Source organism: Charadrius vociferus, unplaced genomic scaffold, assembly GCF_000708025.1.
Source record: "Charadrius vociferus isolate BGI_N301 unplaced genomic scaffold, ASM70802v2 scaffold262, whole genome shotgun sequence".
Taxonomy (NCBI): Eukaryota; Metazoa; Chordata; class Aves; order Charadriiformes; family Charadriidae; genus Charadrius; species Charadrius vociferus.
In genome coordinates, this window is record NW_009647218.1 from 1,266,468 (window position 1) to 1,287,023 (window position 20,556).

Below are 20,556 nucleotides of genomic sequence, written 5' to 3' on the forward strand. Positions count from 1 at the left end.
GTTGTCCGCTTCCCTCCGGGGGGCGGGTCGGGGGGGGGGGAAATGAAGCTCTACCTGTCCTCCATGACCACCGCTACCAGGAGATCCTGTGTGGGAAGCCTTGAGGTCTGTTTTCGCGCTGGTGTGCTGCGAGCGCAGCCTTCCTCAGCACGGATGAACGTTACAGGGCATGAGCTCATTTTCATCGCACTTCACACAGCTGCGCCAGGCTCAACTGCTGTATCTTGTCGCCAGCTTTGCGGTCTTTCTAGCTTTTCTGGGGAAGTTGTTGTTGTAAACAGGCATGTGCTTCACATATATGGTTTTGTGCTGGTGCTTTTAATGAGGGAAGAACATTACACGCTACACAAATAACGTGCGTTGCAGTCGTTATACAGATGGCCGTATCCTCACGTGGTCTGTTTCATACTAGATTTACAACTGTGTGTTCATTATTAGACTCGGAGCTGTGCGCGAGTGGTGTTCGTGTAGTCGCCCGCATATTTAAAGGTTATACAGATACAATTCTTCCTGGTAGTGCCTAGTAGGGAGCAGCTTTCTTTATCTAGCAGCTGACACTTGAAAAAAAGAAACAAAACCAAACCAAACCCCAATATACTTGTAGAAGGGGGCTTAGGTTTTCTAAAGCCAAATAAGCAAGATTGGACCCGCTTTTGAAGATGTGGAGTATTTGCTGTTTCTGCTGAGAGGGGCTGGGGTGCTGAGCTCTTCTGCTGACTTGTTCTGGATTAAGTAAGGAATTTAACTTTTGACATCCAAGTTGGAAAGCTATGCATTTTTTTAGTCTGATAGTTTGGTGGTTTGTAACCACTGTTACAGCACAACTTATACTTGCATGGGGTAGTTGAGAAGTATACACAATGGAGCATTTATTCAGTTTTTATTATTATTGGCCAGAGTGGAGAGGTGATTGTATTTTAGATGAGAAAACATAGTATTTCATCTTCTCCATGCATAATTTACCAGTTGGAATTTTGTAATTATGGTTCTAGTTAAACTTGCAGTTGGTAACTCCAGAACTTAAAGCATTTGTCTTCTCTCTAATGGTTAGAAAATGAGTGTTTAATTGAATGGTTTATAGTGACCAATGTCTGCTCCTTTCTCATGGTGTAACAAATGAAGGACAAACATATACAGATAATTTCCTCCCTGGTATGCTCATAGCACATGGGGGTGATGGGCCTGTGACGTGTGCTTATATATTGCCGTTTAAGCTTTTTGTATCTTTAAAGGTGGAATTGCAAGCTTTTTCCAAACTTCTCTAAGCAAATTTAATAAAAACTTTATTTTTCAAAGCTGATTACAGTTAAGCATAAGGGATTTTGTACTCCCTGCTAGCGTATCTCAGTGCATCTCTGTTACAAACTCAGGTTGTCTCCTGTTGCATTCATGGCACTGGCTCGAGTGGTAAAGCGTTCTCATGTTGTCACTTGCTGTTCTGCAGTGCTCTGAGTGCTCAGCTTTATATGGTCAATTCCCATTGCCATGTTTATAGACTCTTAAATTAATTTTTTTGCTACTGATTTTTTTAAAATGCACAAAAAAAGCCAGCCTCCAAACCCCTAATCCAAACCTTCACTAACCTTTATTGTTTACAGCTCTCATAAGCTCCATCTAACCTTAGCATTCACCAGATCTAGAGCTTTTTCCCTTTTTCTTCAAACCACTGCATACCTACTTGATACTTTTTCTACAGTGCTTTTCATCTCCATTTAAGAGCGCAATAGAAAGTATATTTTGAAAAACTAAAGGGGAGGGAAATGTCTAACTTCTTGTAATGCTGCTTTTTTTTCCTTACATATTTTGTATTTTAACTGCAAGTGTGTTTACACAGCTGTCTGCGTTCATGTGCTCCTCTAGTATGTGAACTGTGTAATAGATGGATGATAATGTTTTGTGCCTATGCACTCACATACAGATTTATGAACAAATCATGTTTTGCTTTATGTTCCAGTTTGACTTTTAATGCTATGTAACTTGCACTTTATAGTCGGCTCAAACTGGGAGTGAAACTAAGGAGCCTGCAAACACCTTAGCACTGTTTCTAAAGCAATAAAGAATGATGAAGTGCAGAGTCTAAAAACATTCACTTGCTGAAGGATCTTGGATTACTTTAAAGTGAAATTTATTCAAGGATTTGATGGATATAGGCTTACTCTAAACCAGTTACTGATATATCAAATTGTATTTGTAAAGACAAGCGTTTTTAGCAGATGATATTTTCCCAGTGCTGAGTGGAACGTCTGTAGGTATTTCCCTGTGCTTCACACTGCCACCTCCTTTGAGATGAACATCCTCCTCTCAGCTAGTCCTGTCACATTAGTCTCTTTAACCACGTCTCTCTGGAACTCTGGGTTTGCTCTTTGTGTGCCATTGGAGGAAGTATCTCGACTGCCTTGAGGGTACCTCCAGCAGGGGAAGTAAAACCCAAATAAAACATAACCTCCAAGGAAAACCTGAGGTCATTATGTATTTCTACTGTCTTCTGTGGAGATGAAAGTCTTCAAGTACATAAAACGTTTTAATATCTGTTGTAAACAAGTGAAATGGTAGAAGTCCTAGTATAAAACCCGTGGTGGTATGGGAAGGGTATCTCTAGTGGGGAGTGTCTAAGTCATCCATACTTCAAAAATCTCCAGTGGTACAGGTTCAGACATTGGCTTGAAATTACTGTGGTGTAGCTGATTGTACGTCATGCTGAGTAGTGACTTGTTTAGACCTTGAATAGTTCTGGTGATAGTGATTCATAGAGCTGCCTGTTTTCAGAATTGAGGGGGAGGGGTGACACCAAAAGTCAAAACCAACGTCAGTCAAGGATCTAATTCATCAGCCCAATCTTGATTCTGAAACCAGGTAGCTGTGACTGTCATGAGACAAGTTCTAGACCTGCTCTTCCAGCTGCAGTCTTACCGTGGCATGAACACTGGTGGTTGGATTGACTGGACTTCAGGGAATACAGAAGGTCATTAAAAGCACTTGAGCTTTGAGTCAATGCTCTTTGCATACAACTTTCAGTATGTCTGTATTGACATCATCCTCTTTGAAGTAGTGGGGGGAAAAAACCACCGCAGGTGCCTCAATACTAGGATAAGGGGACACACATACAGGGTGTGTATGTGTACAAAGTACGGAGTTCAGGTCTCAGAGTACACGGTTTCTGTGTCTTGTGGTAAGATGCGCATGAAGCCTGCCAGTGCATGGGGCTATTTGTACATCTGGTTCTAAATTAGTCGTTCTTGGTGTTTCTGTCATGCTGTAAAACTTTTCCTGGTAGACCTGCTCTCAATTGCTGATGTGAGTTCTAATAACATTTCTTTCACTTTGGCTGAGGAGTATTTAATATGGAATATCTTTAGGAGGCCAGCTTGAGCTGTGTTTGTCAAATAGTTTAAGCCTATGACAAGATGCTGAATTCAGTAAACAATGTTCCATATGTCCTACCAGACTTTGAGATGTAGCTCTTTAAACGAGCCAATCATGAGTGAACATTATCCATCTTACGCTAATGCTACACAGAGCTCTTTGAGATGTGTGCACTGTGCATGCATCCCACAACCTATATTTTTGTGCCTGAAGCAGCTTCTCATATCAGCTTGCTCTTCCATCCTCTGAGTCCTGCTATCTTGCAAGTGGGTGGGATATGAATGAATATGTATAATACGTTGTGTGTGTGTGTGTATATGCATATATACACAGAAATATATGTAAAAGAAAGGTATTTAAACTTTGAAAAGAAGTAGTAGTCAGCTGCATGTATTCGAGCACAAGCAGCGGTAATCCACATCTGTAGCAGCAGTAGTGAAGACCTGTGTAGGAGTGTGGAGAGAAACGGGGGGCTGGACCACCTTTGTGAACAAATCTTTTAAATCATCCCGTGGATGGATTTGCTAAGACTTATGCCTCTCAACTGCAGAAACCAGCTAGAATGTTTTTCTAAGAGGTTTCTAGGAGAATGTACTAATATAGTTAATATGACAACTACATTTGTACTTGTGAAGTATTTCTGTTTTCTTTGTCACATGGTATGACTGGAAGTGAGCAAACCACTATCTTCATATTCTTCTTGTTAAAGCCTGCTTTTAGCATTTCTCTTGTGATGAAGATCCAGCTGAAGGTATTGGCACCTGCACCGCAATAAGAAACAGATGAGAGGAAGTGGGTAATGCTTGTTTGTTGGCTTTTTTAAAATTAAGGACTGATTATTTACATAATGTAGTCACAGATGTAGTCAAAGTACAGATATATCGTGCTTCCTTTTTCCAGAATTTGGACAGAGACCTCTTGAGTTATTGTTTCCTGATTTATTGTCTTAAGGTATAAAAATACCACAAGCACTGAAACTTTTAATGGTAGTTTTAACACATCCAAAACAGTAAGGAACATAATCTCATATAGACAATATTGTTCAGAGACTCAAGTTCTCTATCAGCAGTATGTGAGCATTTCTTCATGTCGTCTTTAGCTAGATAGTGCAGAAAACCTGACTTACTGAGCTAACTTTGCTTTTTTACTGGGGGAGTGGGGTGGGTGGTGGTGGGAGGGGAGGTGAGTGATTTCTGATTCTTCTCCCTGCCTTCCCAAAAGCCCATTGCTCCCTTTGAGCTGCTTGTTATTGCTTGGGTTAGCTCATATTAGATTCCTGCAAGTCCTAGCCCCTGTTCTTCTTGTAAATGTACAGAGGAAAAAGCTTGTGTCTGAGTTTTAGGCAAGTGTCACAAAGAAAATAAATAAAAAAACATAGTCTAAAAAGTTAGTATTGAGGTCATTTCAAGGGAATGATTGCCAGAGTGGAGCAGCTGGTCCATCAGTCACCAAAAGGCTGGTCTTTTTCCCACCTACAAATAGAGTTCTGCCATTTTTGTGTGTGTCCATCCCTGTGATGATCTCTCTGACAGGGGCAAGAAAAAAAAACCAGACAAACTGAAAGTGAAGTCTGTGAAAGTGAAATCTAAGCATGCAGAAATGAACATAAAATGAATCCTTTTTATAAGCTTAACCTCAGAAGACTCTGACTGAAATTGGATATCAAAGACTGTGTATCCAAATGGCTGACAGAAAAAGGAGGCTCCAAACTAATTTTTAAAAGTTCAGTTTATCTGTGATAATGTCTGGTGTGCACTTCAGGAGTTTCTCTGTGACAGCTACTGCTGATCCAGGTCAAGGGATGCCCTGCATTGTATTGGTGGAAGACAGTGTAAGGAACAAAGCTGATAATATCTCCTTGTCACCATCTATTTGTATTTTTGAAGCGTTGACCCTGGGGCGATTCCTTTATCATATTGGAAAGCATGAGAGGCTTTATTAAACATAAAGAGGACACACCCTGTGCACGTTGTAGTGTGCAGAGGCAAAGTGTGTCTGCCTTAATTGTGCTTTTGTTCCTGAACCCCCCAGAACCCAGGCTGGAGGGTGACAAAGGGAATGCCTGGGCTTTTTTTTTTTTTTTTCCTTCCCCACTTTTTCTAGGAAAAGGCTATCATCAAAATATATTTAACTATCTGCCTCTCTTGTGAAATCTCACTGTTGTGGATAAGGTTACATGCAGAAGTCTTCCCGCATGCTGGTTGGGAGTAACGGCAGATAACTTGGAGCCTGCAGCTAAGATGAGCATGTTGGAGTGTCTGTTTACAAATCAAATATCGGCCTGGCATGGCCTGCCCTGGCAGCAGAGCTGGGCGCGCGCTAAAATTAAAGAGGAGGCTGGAAAGGGAGGCATTCCTCATGTTCTGGGCTGGTCTCATTAGTTCAACAGCATGTACCACTACTGTGGTGCTGGCATGGTAGCCAGCACAACTATAGTAGCACATTGTGCGCTGGTGGGTAAAAGCTCAACAATAAGGGACTGGAAAAGACCACTTTCCATGGTTTTTAGAAGGCTGAATATTACCAAAATAATTTCACAAAGCTATATAATCTGAAAAGCAACTGAAGCGCCTGCCCTTGATCTGCTGCCAGACCTCGTAGGGGTATTGCTTTCCACAGGCTGCTGCAGCACACTCGGCCATGTTACCCCATCCCATAATTTATTTTTTTTTCCTCCCCTCTGCCATAGCTGAGCTTACTATTTATGCTCGCTTGAAACTTAAACATGCTCTTGGGTAAGCAGAGGGAAAAGTGATTTTACTGTTGCTATGTGGAAGAACGGCCAAATGCTCATGTATTTTTGGGGTGGTACAGAGTGTTTAGGCTTTAAATTCTAGCAGAGGGTGGTCAGGTTTCTAAGCCAGCCTCCGGGGCTGGCAGCAGCTCTTCTAGTGTTGTCATCCCTGCTGCCAGGGACGTGGTGATGTCCTGCAGGGGACAATATGGCAGCCTCTAAGTCTGAACCTCTCAAATCCATTTAAAGTCAAAGACCTTAAAAAACGTTGGTAAAACATCCCCAAAACAGTGGGACTTTTCCTCTTTTAAAGTTAAAAAAAACCCAAACATCTGGAGATGGGATGTTCTCAGCTTCTCCTCCCACCTTGCAGTTAGGAGCAGTAGTTCTGCAGAAAGGTGCCGTTTGTAGTGCTTGCAGGAGCTGTGCTGGCACAAATGCTTGTTCTTCTCATTCAGTGTCCATATTTTATTTAAAGCTACTGACACATTCTCATTGCTTATTGGGAAGTTTGCTTCTAGCTTCACTTAAGGAGCAAGTGATTTGGGTTTTCGTGTTTGTTTTCTTGGCATTTTAAACACTTCTTGGCTCCTCTGGGATGCCGACCTGTATGCATCTTGTGTTCATTATTCATAATTTAAGAACTTGTCTTTATAGTAAAACGTGTGCTACAGGCCCATCTTTATTCAGTTGACTCTTGTCTGAAGAGCATCTTGGAGTGTCTCTGTGCTGAGCACAGCTCTGCCATGCTTTAAGAGGGTTTCTGTTAATTTTTTTTTTTCCTTTCCAGTATCTGGGCAATGAAAATCATGTTGTCAATGTTTTGTCTCATGCTTTCTGGCCTCAAGCTTCTTGTTATGTGGCTGCTTTTGTATGCTGAGCTGTTTCCATCCCCCTGAAACCTAGCACTGGGGGGGTGTGTGTGTGATGGTATGTGGTTATTAAGACCGTGTGGTAGTTGATTTCTTGAGGCTTCTGCTACTGCTGGTCTCCATCTCTCTCATTTACATTCATACTCCATTCCCTTACACCCAGAAGTTGCTCTTGTGTGGTCACTGACCTGGGATCCTGATCTTATCTGCTCCCTTCTCTGACCTGGTTGTGATGCAGTTTGTCCCTAAACTCTGTTGTTTGTGGTTTTTTGGAGAGCTTTCTTTCATGATGCCCCTCACATTTTAAATGCTCCTCCTGTCCTTATTACTTCCACAGTAGCTGGTCAGTCCCCCCATATTCTTTCCTACACGGGGTAGGTCCAGTTCACTGTGAAATCTCTCCTAGATGCTCATGCCTTCACCCCCATCCCCAGAAACCCAGGCAGCAGCTGGGCCACCGGTCCTTGGGTCTCAGTCATGATCCCCTTGGCTGCCCAGCTGGACTTTGCTTTCTTCAGTGCTTGGGCTGCCTGTTCTTCATTTCTATGGCCAGGCAGTAAGGAGGGCCCACTCCAGGCTTTTGGAACAGGCCAGGCTGGCTGAGGACAACCTTGAATTTCAACCAAAAGATCAGGTGGATGTTTCCATTCCCCCCTTTCCCCATGTAGCTGTTGCTCCTCTTGCCTACGCCTTGCAAGCTCTTTGAGACAGGGGCCACCCTGGTTTGTTGCTGCTTTTGTCATGCACGGCTGCTGCTTAATGCAAGAGGTGTGCGCCACTAATGGTTTGAAATGAATTTTTCTACTGCTCTAGCAGTCCTCTACTACCGTTGTCTGCATCTCCTTGCTATGCTCAGCTCTGAATAGCTCGTTGCATTCTCATCCAGATGCCACGAGCAGGGATTTAAGAGCATTGGCTCCCTAAATATTCAGCAGGCGAATAACCAGCATTTCTTAGTTCCTCTTACACCGCCTCCTCTTTCTTCTCATGTCAAAAGGAAAGCACTAAAGTACTCTTTCCCTCTACGCCTAAAAAATCTAGTTCCCCTTCTGTTGGGCTGAACGTTTTGCTATGAATCAGTGAAAAATCAGAATGAAGTGTACATTCACACAGGCGTATACTGGGGATTTACACTCCCACTTCCCTTATTTTAAACAGTATTGGCTTTTTAAATGTCAAAAAATTTAAATTTTAAGCATTTGGAGGAGAACGAGTTGTTTTGACAGGAGGAGGTAGTTTATTGTATAGTAAATGTGAAACTGGTAAACGGCATACAACTTCTCGATGCCCTGCAGTATTGTTCACCTTTACTCTTAATTTTTTACTACTACAGATGTTTTTGGTTCACATTAAAGTACTTTTAGTTGAGGATCACTTATGGAGCAGCAGTGAAAGAGGACTGCAGCCACTTATGTGAATACTTGCAGTGCCTGTTTCGGAGGGTGAGAAAGAAGTTGCATTGAAATGGAGTGTCCAGTTTTCTGGAACACAGCAGGTTGGATTTTGTTTGGGGTTCTTTAGTTGTTTTACTTTGTGTTGTGTTTTTTCTTAAAGAAAGTGTGTGAGTCTAATACCTGGTGTTACCAAACTGCTCAGATGCTTGCACAGGGGTGACTTCTTTAAAGGACAGTTCTCATGGCTTTTTTAGCTGCTGAAGTCTGATGTCTTGGGCAGAGCTGATTATTTGGTTGAATCGAAAACTTAGCTGTACAATATAAGGCAGAGACTTAGGCCTAAACTTTCCTGTGGAGCCACTGGAGCCAGTAAGAATAGAGAAGACTGCTGTGTTGTATTTGATTTCTTGTGCTTTTCATAAGTAGGCCTGAGGAATAGCAGGTGATTTAACCATGTTCCAGGCAAGCAATTGTCTTTGAATAAAAGAACAACAAACAGTTCAAAAACACGTATCATCCATGTTCGTTGGTAGTACCTTTTTCCTCTAAGAATTCCAGTTCTTGTCAGGAATAAGGGTATTTCAGTTTTCAGGCCTATGCAACTATAGAGTATTAATTACTACAAAGCAAGTGGAACAGTGTAAACTTGCCTCCTTCGTGATTGCATCTCTTTTGTTTTCCCTTGGTAAGAAGGGAAAACATATTCTAATTTTATTAAGAATGAAGCCATAGAATAAACTTCAGAGTTGGAGAGCTTGCTGGTGACTGAATACATCCTGCAAGGCTGCAAATGGGAAAACTCTTCTACCTCTCTCTGTAGAGGGCTCCGAATGCAAGTAGATGGAAGCAGAGATCGCTCTTAAATGACGTTAGGTGTAGTTAACTCATTTAACTATGGCTGTTCTCCTTGAATTGTTCCAGTCATCTTACTTGTCATTCGATTACTCCTTCAAAATTGACACTTAAAAGTAATTTATAGTCTGCAAGCTGTCAGCTTGCACTCCGCATTCACACTCAGAATTGTTTTGTTTGGGTATATATAGGTCAAATGGTATTAGCATAGCACATCTCTTGCAATCTCAATTTCTAGTTTAGATAATTGCATTCAAAAATTTGTGGGTTTTTAAGCATCCTCTTAAACCCTGCCTTTCAGATTAGTGCACGGGTTGGCCACAATGCTGTGATACTTTAAGCTAGGCTTGGGAATCTCATAGATCTTGGTAAATGTGTGTTTAACAGAATTTCATGATAATATCTCTTTAAACTTTAGGGTTTTTTCATAACTTGGTTTTGAATGTTTTAAATATGTATGCTTTTATTTTTATGACTATGAATGTTTAGGTAGCTGCTAGATAATGTGTTTTACCACAGAAACTTTCTGCACTCAAAACCCCTGTGATTCCCCTTTGCTCCAAGGTTCATGTTTCTGCAGCTTGAAGGCTTTGACAGCACTTAATTGTTGTTTGCAAAGCTCTTGTCTCTGCGTTAGCGCTGTGGAGACCTTCACTGTGGATTTTATTTTAATCTGATTCTGCAGCTCAAAGTAATTCAAATACTTGAAGATGGTTTTCTTGCTCTACCAAGATCTCTCCTTTTTGTAAAGTGTATGTAACTTGTATTTTTGTCTGACTGTAGGCTTGAATGTTTGAGTTCCTGCTCCAACCTCCTCTGCTTCTTTCAGTGCCCAGTCTCCACAGCAGAGATTAGATAAGGTTGTCCCCTTTCCTCCCCTCTCCCTGAAGATAGCTGTACAAAACAGGAAAGGTAGGTTAAGAAAAACTTGTCTTCTCCAGCTGTTGGGATGACTTTAGTGATTTCAGGTGTAACTGTTAGAACCACTCAAGGGACTGAGCTGCCCCGTGTGTTATGAGACTGCTACTGATGGTCTGCCTTCAGGTGCAGGAGTTTTGCCATGCCAGCAAAATAATGAGGGAGGGTGAGGTAGGTGACATGCATTGACAGCCTGAGGGAAGGTTTTGTATGAGAATACCCAGCAACTCCAGCCTGTGTGTCTGTAAGCCTCTCTAAATGCACAAAATAGTTCCCTCCCTTCTGTAGTTCTCTTGTATTTCAGAGACTTGTTGCTTAGAGGCCAAACCTTCTCTTAAATGTCTGGTCCAGAACAGCGCTGTCCCTTAGTAGAGCTGCTGGAAAGCCAAAGGCATGGTGTGCATCTTATGGATGAATTTAAAAAGGGGGATGGGGAATTCTGTAAATATAACTCAAGTAAAACGCTTCAATCTTTTTATAGTTTTTGCTGGTTATAAAGAGATTTAAGATATTCATGAAGTGGTTGTTAAGGACTTATCTTTTTCCTGAAAGCTTGTCATCTTGAGTCTTGTGCACAATAGAGGGAACGTCTCAGATGTGATCTCCATCTGAGTTCTAATATACTTTATTTTTATCTGTGCTAATCTGTGAACTAAATCCATTTTACAGGATTTTTCTCTATGATTCCCTCTATCATTTTTAGATAGTTATAAGCAGATCCTAGAGGAAATGCTTAATGTTAAAATATGGGACAATCTTGCCAGGAAAGATTTCCCTGGTATCGAGCACTGACTTGGCTCTGTTTCTACAATGCGCCAGCATACCTGTACCAGAAAGTATTTTTCATAAGTGTGGCCGCCTCATGCAATTATCCCTGTGCTCTTGTCAAGAGATTTCTTGGAACTTGTAATTGTTGATCGGTTCCAAAAAATGATTCAAAAATTGATTTTTGTCTGACAGATTTCTGTTATAGTTGCAGGTTTCCAACTTTACAGAAGGTTTTTTTTTAAATGAACAAACTATTATTATGCTAAAACTAAAAATATCAGACTAGCGCTATCCTTGTAGAGCAGTAATGAAGTGGCATCGAGACTTTTTAATAGCTGCAGAAAATAGCTTTCAAAAGTGCCCTTTTCACACACATACGTGTGCACACACATGGAATAAAGCCTATAGGAGAAATACAGTTCTCCCTGATAAATCTTGCAGTTCAAAGGAACACATTTTCCACAATGCTACGGAGTTAACAAAACTGAGAGGACTGAAAGATTGGGGGGGGGGAATGAAAAACGTAACTGTTTCCTCTCTGGTTTTTGTGGCTCTGAGCAGGACATTGCAACTCGCAGCGTGGGGCTGAGCAGCAGTCTTCCTGACAGAGCCCCGTTCTGGATGCCTCCATGGGAAGGTGTTGAATAAAGCACCAATTGTATTCCAATATACTGCAGTGAGTAAAGCAGAAAATTCAACCTTTATCCCAGTGTGTTTTCCAAACATTCTTTTAAAATTTGCTGGCTCCCTTGCTTTTGTGTAGTCTATCATTTAATCAAAGTTGGGCAAGGGATGCTCACTGGATAGTAATGCTTTTATAGCTCTTTTTTTTTTTTTTCCTTCCCTTTGGCATACTACAAATGAGATCGCAGAAGTAGTGGAGAGTGTTTCCACTTAAACTGGCCGCCTCAGTGCGAGAGGAGGCAGATGAACACGAGCTAGTGTTGCTGCTGCTTCCCACTACGTTTCACAACACCCATCTGCCAGCCCGGCATGTGATCCGTCCCTCACGCTGAGCCACAGAAATGTCCTGGTAGCCCGTCTGCCTGGGGAGGAGGAGGAGAAGGGGGCCCCAGCAGTGCCCACAAGGAGGTCCTGGGAATGGGGATTAGCTGCGTAAAACAGCAGTTGCTGCCTTTAAGGACTGATCTGCATGACGGTGCTTTTTCATTTTCTGAAAATCGGGGTGGGTACTGAATCGGGAGCGTTTGCATTAGTTGCTGACCTGGTTCATAAACTTCGATGTTATCTGAAGCAGCTCTTGGAGTAGCACCTTCAGTGTCAGGAGAGGGGAGATTAATAAAGTGTTGTAGCAAATATTGTGCGGTGCTTAATTGCATTCGGATAATATTGCATAAATACTTAATTCTCTGTGTTTTCAAACTTGTTTTCATTTAATTTAGATGAAGGGTGAATAGAAGCTGCCAATTTGGCCATCTCTACATGATTCGTTATTTCATAATACCTGTATCATTCCCTCTTGCTCCTTTCCAAACCGAATTATCCTGCTCTCTTTAATCTCTTTGTGAAGGAGGCCACCCATGCATCTAATAAGGGTTTTTTTGTCTTTCTCTAAACATTTCGCAAGTACTTTTTTTTAACTTTGGAGACCATTTAATGCCATTTGTCAGCCTTGATACTATGATCTTTCTTTTTTTTTTTTTTTAATTTTATTTGCATCCCATACCTCCTTTGTGTAATGCACACTAGTCCTTCCTCCCTATCACACATTCAAGAGACTACTTCCAGCTTAGGGTGTAATGTGGGAACATGAAAGCACACAAGAACGTTTTTCCTGCTACATTCTGTACCTGGGCTAACTTTGTAGCCCAAAAATTTCTTTCACAATTTATTCTGTTTTCAGAGCTTCATTAGAACACTCTCTCAGTGAATTTTTTGCATTGGATGAATTTTTATTTAAAAAAAGGAGGGAGGGGGAGTTCTGATGCTGATCTTCATCTGTAATGGTTTACCATGTTGCTTACACTTGTTGGATTCCTCTTTAATTTTTTTCTTTGGAAGCTAACCTTCCATCTGTAGATTATGCTAATTATCCTTTATGTGATTTTTGATTTAGCAGATTTAAGATATGCTTTTAAATGGTGTTCTTAAATACTTGTGTGGTTTTAAAGCATTTGGTCCTCTCTTTCCATTAGCTTTTGATTTTTATATACATAAGGACGTGTGTATATATAAAAATATAAATGGTCCAACAGAATTATCTGGAATTACTTAAACACATGTGGTATGTGGAGTTGGTTACAATGATTGTAGTCATGGTTGCATGTGATGTTCTACCTGACCACTATTTTCAGTTGCTTGTATCTTTTGCTTAATTTGAAACGCTGAAGTTGAAATAGTCCACGTGATCTCCTACCTCATTTATTTTTTTTTTTTTAATCCAGCATTTCAGGTGTTCCGTGATGAGAGCAAGGTAAATAGGGACCTAGCGTTTGCTCTTAGCACTATAGGGAGGGATGTTGACTGGGGCAGGGGGGGGGTGTCTCTGCTGTCAACAAGTCCAGCGTGTGCGAAGATGACTTGTCTGTGAAAGTTGTACCACTACACACTCTTAATTTTGCAGCAAGCCAAAGACTTTCAGGAAGACAAACCCCTTTGGTTAGGGGAATCGAATGCTTCCATGGCAAACTGGATTCTGCTTGTTCTGGTCTCCGGTACTGGGCAAACTATTTAAGCAGAAGTTGCCATTAGTTGCTAAGAGCGTCCCTTGTCTTCGGTTTGTCTCATGTGACGAGCCTCAGGTCTCTCTTGCAGAAGTGCCGTGTTCTCCTTGCTACCCAAAGCGGCTTTGAAGCTGTGCTTTGAACACACAGACGTGCTGAGCGCTGTGGAAAATCAAACCCTCGGTGTCTAAATTGGTCACTCAATTAGTAGTTCCTTTTGACAATTTTGGCTTTGTTCTCTGTGGTTCAGCTTTAGGTTCTTAAAACCCTGGTAATGCCACCTAAACAGAGTTGTATTATAGGGTAAACTTATTAATAGTTTTGAACATTTGGATATAACTGTAAGTTCCCAGGAGAAGAATTCACTCCAGGGTTTGTATGGGATGTGGTAAATAAGCCAGAGTTATTGTTTTCAGGCGCTGCCTTTCTGGTGTGTGCAAACAATGACTTCAGCAGCTTCCAGACTTATTTTTCTGATTCTTCCAGACTATGGTCATGGTTTCATGAGACAGTAAACTGGGTATTGGAGGGCCTGCAAGATGAAAAACACCATCACCACATGTTGCAATGCATTGAGCCATTGCAGACTGGCATTGCCTATTCTAGTGCCTTCGTAAGGCTTTGGAGGAACAGCTTTGTCCTGGCAGACTGTATGCTGGTTTGGGTGCTCCATGCTGCTCTCCCTTTACGAGGGACCTTCTTTTTGGTAAGAACGGGTGAAGTCGCTGTGCTTGGGCTCTGGCTGGCGGCAGTGGTCCAGGCAGGCTGCCTGGGCTAGGAGGTGTGCCGGGAGACCTGGTGCCAAACTTGACTGACCACCACAGCCTCCACGCAGGTGATGCAGCATTATCCAATTACATCTTTCGAAAAAGACTGCATCCTCAGGGTTTTATTAGGGGCTTCTTCATATTTAATTTTCCTTATAAAGACATGCTAGCTTGGCCCTTTGTTGGGGATGTGGGTTTTTTTACCAGCAAGAACATTAAGGCAAACTGAAGAAAGGCACTTTGAAGACCCTTTTTGCCATTGTCGGTCGTTGGCAGCTGCTGGGGCTGCGAGAGCAGTGGTGGCTCTGCCGAGGTCCTGTTTCACACATCGAAGTTGCTCAATGCCAGCTCTGCTTGCGCTGCGCTGCAAATTTAGGCTCACCAGGGACTTGGGTGGGGGTCACATCAGGCTAGCTGTGCTACATTAATACAGTTGAACAAAAATTGCAATTTTGTGTGGACTTAAACATATGATGGCATTAGTGGTTCAGCCAGGCTTGATAACGGGAGTGATATCAGCACTGCTCTGCACCCCTCGCCCTCTCCTTTTTTTCACCTGGGTCTTTTGTTTCCTTTCACCCCACCTCTCCTCTTTTAAATCAAAAAGCCTTTTGCGTTAACTTCTTTTTTTCTCATATTGTTGCCTGACTCTCTTCTCCCCCACTCTCACTAACCCCTCTTCCTGTTTTTTTGTTTTTTTGTTTTTATTAAATCACCTGGAACACTCAAGTCTCCACATCCAGAAATTTCCACATGGTCTTTTACTGAATGACCCTAATCCTCCTGTCTCTTTTTCTGCCTCTTCTTTCTGTGATTTCAGTTGTGTTGTCTAATTTGAACTCCCAGTCAGGATGCCGGGTGTTTGTGGAGGCAAGGGTGGTGGTCTAATGGGTTTGCTCTATGCAAGTGGAGAAAAAAACCTCAGGTTCCACAGCACCGCTGTGGAGTTCCCATCAATAAGTGCATATGTGAGACAGAAGCAATGTGGATAACTGTGCTTACAGACCAGGTGTCTTGAGACTGATTTGCTTTATGGCGTAGGGGAGAAATCCTACAGCACCATAAGAATGAAGGTATGAAATAGTCTGTTCTGAAAGTGCAGAAAACAACTGCTCTGGTTTGTTCAAAGGCGCTACTTCTAAACCTGTGAAATCTGCATGAGAACTGGGATATTTTAATGTGTGCTTTGAGCTCTTGGCTCTACTGAAGAGTAACGTTTCCTCATTTCTTTTTTCCTTGTATAGCAGCCTTGATTTGTGGGGCTTGGTGTAGGGTAATGCTGTTTATAATGAAGTCAGAATTGGCTTTTAGAGCCTGATGAATGAAAGTCCACAGTATAAGACTGCAGCTTTTTGTGAGAGAGACATCTGTGCTATAACAAGAGCAGGAGACCCAATTTAGACAACTGCTAGAAGGGAGAGCTCAAGAAAAGGAAATACTTTTTTTTCTAGCTTAGATTAAATATTTGTACAAATAAACTTTTCTTTTCAGCTGTTCATCAGAATTGCTGCTGCACCACCAACTTGGCTTTGAATTTTGTTCTGATTGCCCAACAAGGCTGTACACGAAGAGTGTTACGGAAGAGCAGCTTAAACAAAACATGTTTGTTTTGCAGCAGAATTAGAGGCTTTGGGCTAGAAAGAAAAAAAAATTGGGGAGAGGGAAAAGACAGTGCGAAGAGCAATATGAACAAATAAAGGATGTGATTAGAAACTGACTGTTGCAGTAAATACACGTGAAGCAAGAAGCACATGCAGGAGTTGTTTTGAAAGTGAGTTATGATAGAGGATCTGGCTTTGAATACAGTTGCAATGACTTCTCCCAACTGCATCAGCTGGTTCAGTTGAGTGTTCTCACCCATGAAGCTTGCTCCTCACACACATGCATATACCCCATCCACTGCTGAAACCTTTTTACTAGCGCATTTTAAATACAATCTGGTTAAAAGGCTACCCCTGCAGTGTTGATCACACTTAAAACCTTGCTGCATGAGACTGAGGGTGATGAAAATACAAGTGTCTACCGAGGACAGTGCTGCGGAGAGCAAGTGTCTTTGACCCAAGAGGATTGTTTCTCATTTCTTTTAAAGAAAGCTCCAATCCTTTGAGGAAATGTCTCATAAATCTGTTTGGTAAAGCAACTCTTAAGAATATGGGAACTCAAATCACTTGTATTAAAGCCCAGATGGACACCGTCTCCGAGACAGCTCGGAAGAGGATTAAGGAGCAGCATAAGTGGGGAACTCCTGGTGAAGAGGAGTGGGATGCTGAGTTGTGCCATCCTGGGCATTAACAGCAAAGGAGTCTTTTGGTTCTTAGGCTTCTTGGAGCAGATGCAAGGCTAGTGTGTTGAGAGGATTTTGATGGCTGATCAGAAACACGCTGGAAGTAGTAGTTTTTAGCTAGAATGTACAATGGTGTACTTGTGTTCTGTGCTGGTTACTGCTGCAGTCACTGTTTTTTGGAACATTATTTCTCACCTGGAAGAAAATAAAGTATATACCATGTGATTTTTAAAGTGATACAACTGTGGATATTTTAATGTTTTTACTGGAATATTCTGACACCTTGATTTTCCTAAAATTTTCATTGTTTCTTACCCCTTCTTCGTCCTCCATTTGACTAGAAGGAAACAAATTATGCCAAATAAAACTACTTTATTTGGATTTTTTTTTTGTCCCTTGTCATATGTTTTTACCTTTTCCTCCCTAGCTTTCTACCAAATGACAAATTAATTGCAACTTTCAAATAATTGTGAAGATACTGTTGTGAGTGGTTCCTCTGGAATGGGTCTTTGGCTTTGGGAAAACTGTCAAAGTAGTTGCGGAACAGCTCTTGATGTGCTAGTTACTCCGTTTAACTTCTCTATGTAGACAAGCCCTCACTGAGTAAGAGAATAACGTTTTTATGTATGACCTAAGTGTACTGGGAGAAAAAAACCCGAACCAAACAGTGGCAGAGTTATGCATATGTTCTTGAGATACGTGGAAAGATTTTATTCCAGATATGCTCTTCTCTAATTCTTTCCTGCCTCTGCTTCAGCCTACTCTGAGAACAGGTGACTTGGAGGTTTATTTTCAAAGTTTGGGACTTGCTGCAGTGTGAATCCTTGGAGTTATGTTCTGTATTTTCACATTCATGAGGTTTCAAATGCGGATTTTCTGATGTGAGAAGGAAAACAAGCAATGTGTGCTTGTTCTTCCCCAAGTAGCTTCTTTATTGAAGTGGATGTCTTGAATGCTCTATGTTCTGATAAAATTATTACAAGTTTTAATTTTTCTACAGGCTTTTTTTGTTTTATTAATCTGTTTTGAGATTGAAATCTGTCATTTCTTTTACCTCTGATAGGTGCTGGATAGTTTGTTAGCTCAGTATGGAACAGTGGAGAACTGTGAGCAAGGTATGGTTCTACTTTCAAATTGCTCTTAAATTTGTAGTGGGAAGTGCGTGCATGCTGAACTTAACCTCTTTTCATTACATTTTCCTCTCTAGTGAACACTGACACGGAGACTGCAGTTGTAAATGTAACATACGGCAATAAGGACCAGGCGAGACAGTAAGTACTTTATTTACTTGTTACTGTTGTCTAACTTGCATTTTGGAATAATGTTGCTGTGATTTTTTTTTTAATATGCAACTTCGCTTCTGATAAAAGTTAATGCTTATGTGATTGTTTTATAAATTAGTTTAAGAAAGTCTCTTTGTTTGCCTCTCACCAAGTCTTGTGTGCTTTATCTTAATTTGCTGTTTTTTTTGTCATCAACTTTTCCTGCATTTTGATTAAAAATAAATTAAGAATTTTGAAAATTGAAAATTTGGGTGAAATTATGTGACTGGGAGGGCAGAAAGTGATTTGCCCAGTGACAGAGGATGGGAGTTATTGCTTAATGATTTTTAGCTATGTTTTAAAAAGCTTTGTGATGTCCTTTTATAGTGTTTGTTCTGTGTCTGTCTTCTTGCTGCTTCCAAACACATAAAAGGTTGTAATCCAAATACCTAAAATAGTTTATTTGGTTTTTTTTTAACTTTAGGCTACACGTTTTATACTTGCTAATACCTTCAGTAATTGATAACTTTTAATCCAGATATTAAAAATTAAAAATATAAAACCATAATGCTTTACATTCTTAATCAGTAGTTGAATACAATCCTTTTCCTTTAAATATTCATTTTATATATTATGCTATAGGTTTAATTTTGCTTTTCCACCACAGGTAGAAAAGGACTTGTGTGTTCCCTAATTTTTAATCTGGTGACATAAACATGTTTTTCCTCTCTTTCTAGCCATAGCAGGTTAAACAAAACCAAACCCATGGAATAGCCTACAATGATCTTTTTATTTTAACTTTGAAATTTCTGCCACCTTGTGGCTAACTAAAATCAGCAGTTAAGATGCAGAGTATGCTTATGGTATGCATTAATTCAAAATTACAAATGAAATAATATTTGTACATATAATTAAGTAATTATGACTTCTGTGTAACTTGAATGCAACACATGTATTTAATCTTTTAAAGTGTTAGGTTACTTAGTGTATTCTAAACAAATGTGATGGGAAACTTGTGTCAGTGGTGTCTCCTTTGTACACTGGAGCTGAAGGAAACAATGTTTTTCTTTAAATTCCCTGTTTAACTTTTCTCAAAACCTGAATCATTCAACAAGTTCTCCAGGTCCTTCTGTTGTTTTTAATTCTATTGCGCAGTAATTAAGAAAAATGTTGGGTTTCTAGTTCTGAAGAAACCTATGGTGCAATGTTAAAAATTAATGCTACACATGATGGTTCCTTCCTTGAAAATGTAAGAAGGAAGTACCTAAAATAGCATGGAAAGAAGCATGATGCATATTTTTGAGTTGTCTGTCATCTGTAATGTGGGTTCCTGGACTTGTGTTCTCCCTTCTGAATTTGAAAACATACGGTTTCTCCCCGCTCAAACTATACTTGTTAAATTCTAAGGTCAAACCTGAGGAAATGCTGAGATAAGCCAAGACTGTGAAGAAGCATAAAATACTATTTTGCATGAGAAATCACATGACAGTAACTGAAAGCATTAAAATATTGAGCAGGTGAATTAGCATCCAGCATGAATGTTAGAGGACAACCTGTTGCCTTGAACAGGTAGAGCAGTTGGAGGAGCATTGATTTGCTTTTGTGAATGGTTTGTTATGGACACAGGGTTTTCTGAGGGGATGAATCCGTTTCCCATACAGAAAAATTTAGCTCAGATTGGCTGGGTTCAGGATGCAACCTTGCAATCATTTAGAAAACCCCAAAGAGAAGAAGTGGCCAGATAGAGTGTGGCTTTTCTGTAGTGACTGTGGTGGTGTCTAGGAAAAAACCGTGAGGAATTGCAATGAAGAATCACTACAGGATCCGTGCGTGTGTGGCTTTTCTGTAGTGACTGTGGTGGTGTTTCAGTTGAATGGTTTTCCCAGAGATGACCTACCTTTTGCTTCTTGGAACAGGCTGTGGTGGAGAGCGATGGCTGTGGAGGGGGAGTGGTATGTGAGTGCTGATAGCTGATAAAAGGCAGTGTTGGTCACCCAGAGCAGTACAAGGAATAACAAGAACTGACTTTCTCGAAAGCTTTTTAGAGTTGTTGAGAATTAGCAGCTGATAACAAGCTTTGTATTTTGAAATTTAGCTGTTCAGAGTAAATAATGCTTTTAGCCGTAACTTTTGGAGCAAACACTGCGACATGAAGCTTTCTACGCTGCTGCATACAGTGGGTCCCCAGTTCTAATTGCGTCTTTTCTGTACTTCTTGAAACACACATACTAACCTCACAATTAGTTGTGCTGGCTGACAAAACACGCAAAGTTGGCTACTTCCCTACTGGGTAGACTGTATGGCATCGCTGTGCCTGTTGGAGTGTGTACTGGCAATGCTGTGTGGTGAAGGTGCTGTAACACAACCTGGAGATATTTTTGATAAGCAGTTCTAAACAAGCGTGGTATGCATCGCTTGGAGGATGTTCCTTTTGCATAAAACCTTTTGTTTCAGCTGGGAAACTGAGCCTTCTTCTGTCTTGCAAGTCTCATTGTCGGAGCAGAGTTTTTTCTCTCTAGGCTGGTACTGCATTTGCAGCATATTCAATACAGGGCTGCATCCAAAATTAACTTGGAAACTGAAATCGGTGAAGAACTCTGCGCTTGGGCCACAATAGCTCCATGCAGCACTACAGGCTTGGGGAGGAGTGGCTGAAAA

General features: G+C 41.0%; 1 protein-coding gene across 3 annotated transcripts in view; it reads left to right on the forward strand.

The window, feature by feature from the left end:
- Positions 1 to 20,556, forward strand: part of IGF2BP3 (insulin-like growth factor 2 mRNA binding protein 3) — a 116,152-nt gene that overhangs the window by 52,951 nt on the left and 42,645 nt on the right. For all 3 annotated transcript variants that reach the window (XM_009879545.1, XM_009879546.1, XM_009879547.1), the window contains exons 4-5: positions 17,700 to 17,751; positions 17,844 to 17,907. In XM_009879545.1, the coding sequence (XP_009877847.1) occupies positions 17,700 to 17,751; positions 17,844 to 17,907 (116 nt within the window). The remainder of the gene's footprint in view (positions 1 to 17,699; positions 17,752 to 17,843; positions 17,908 to 20,556) is intronic.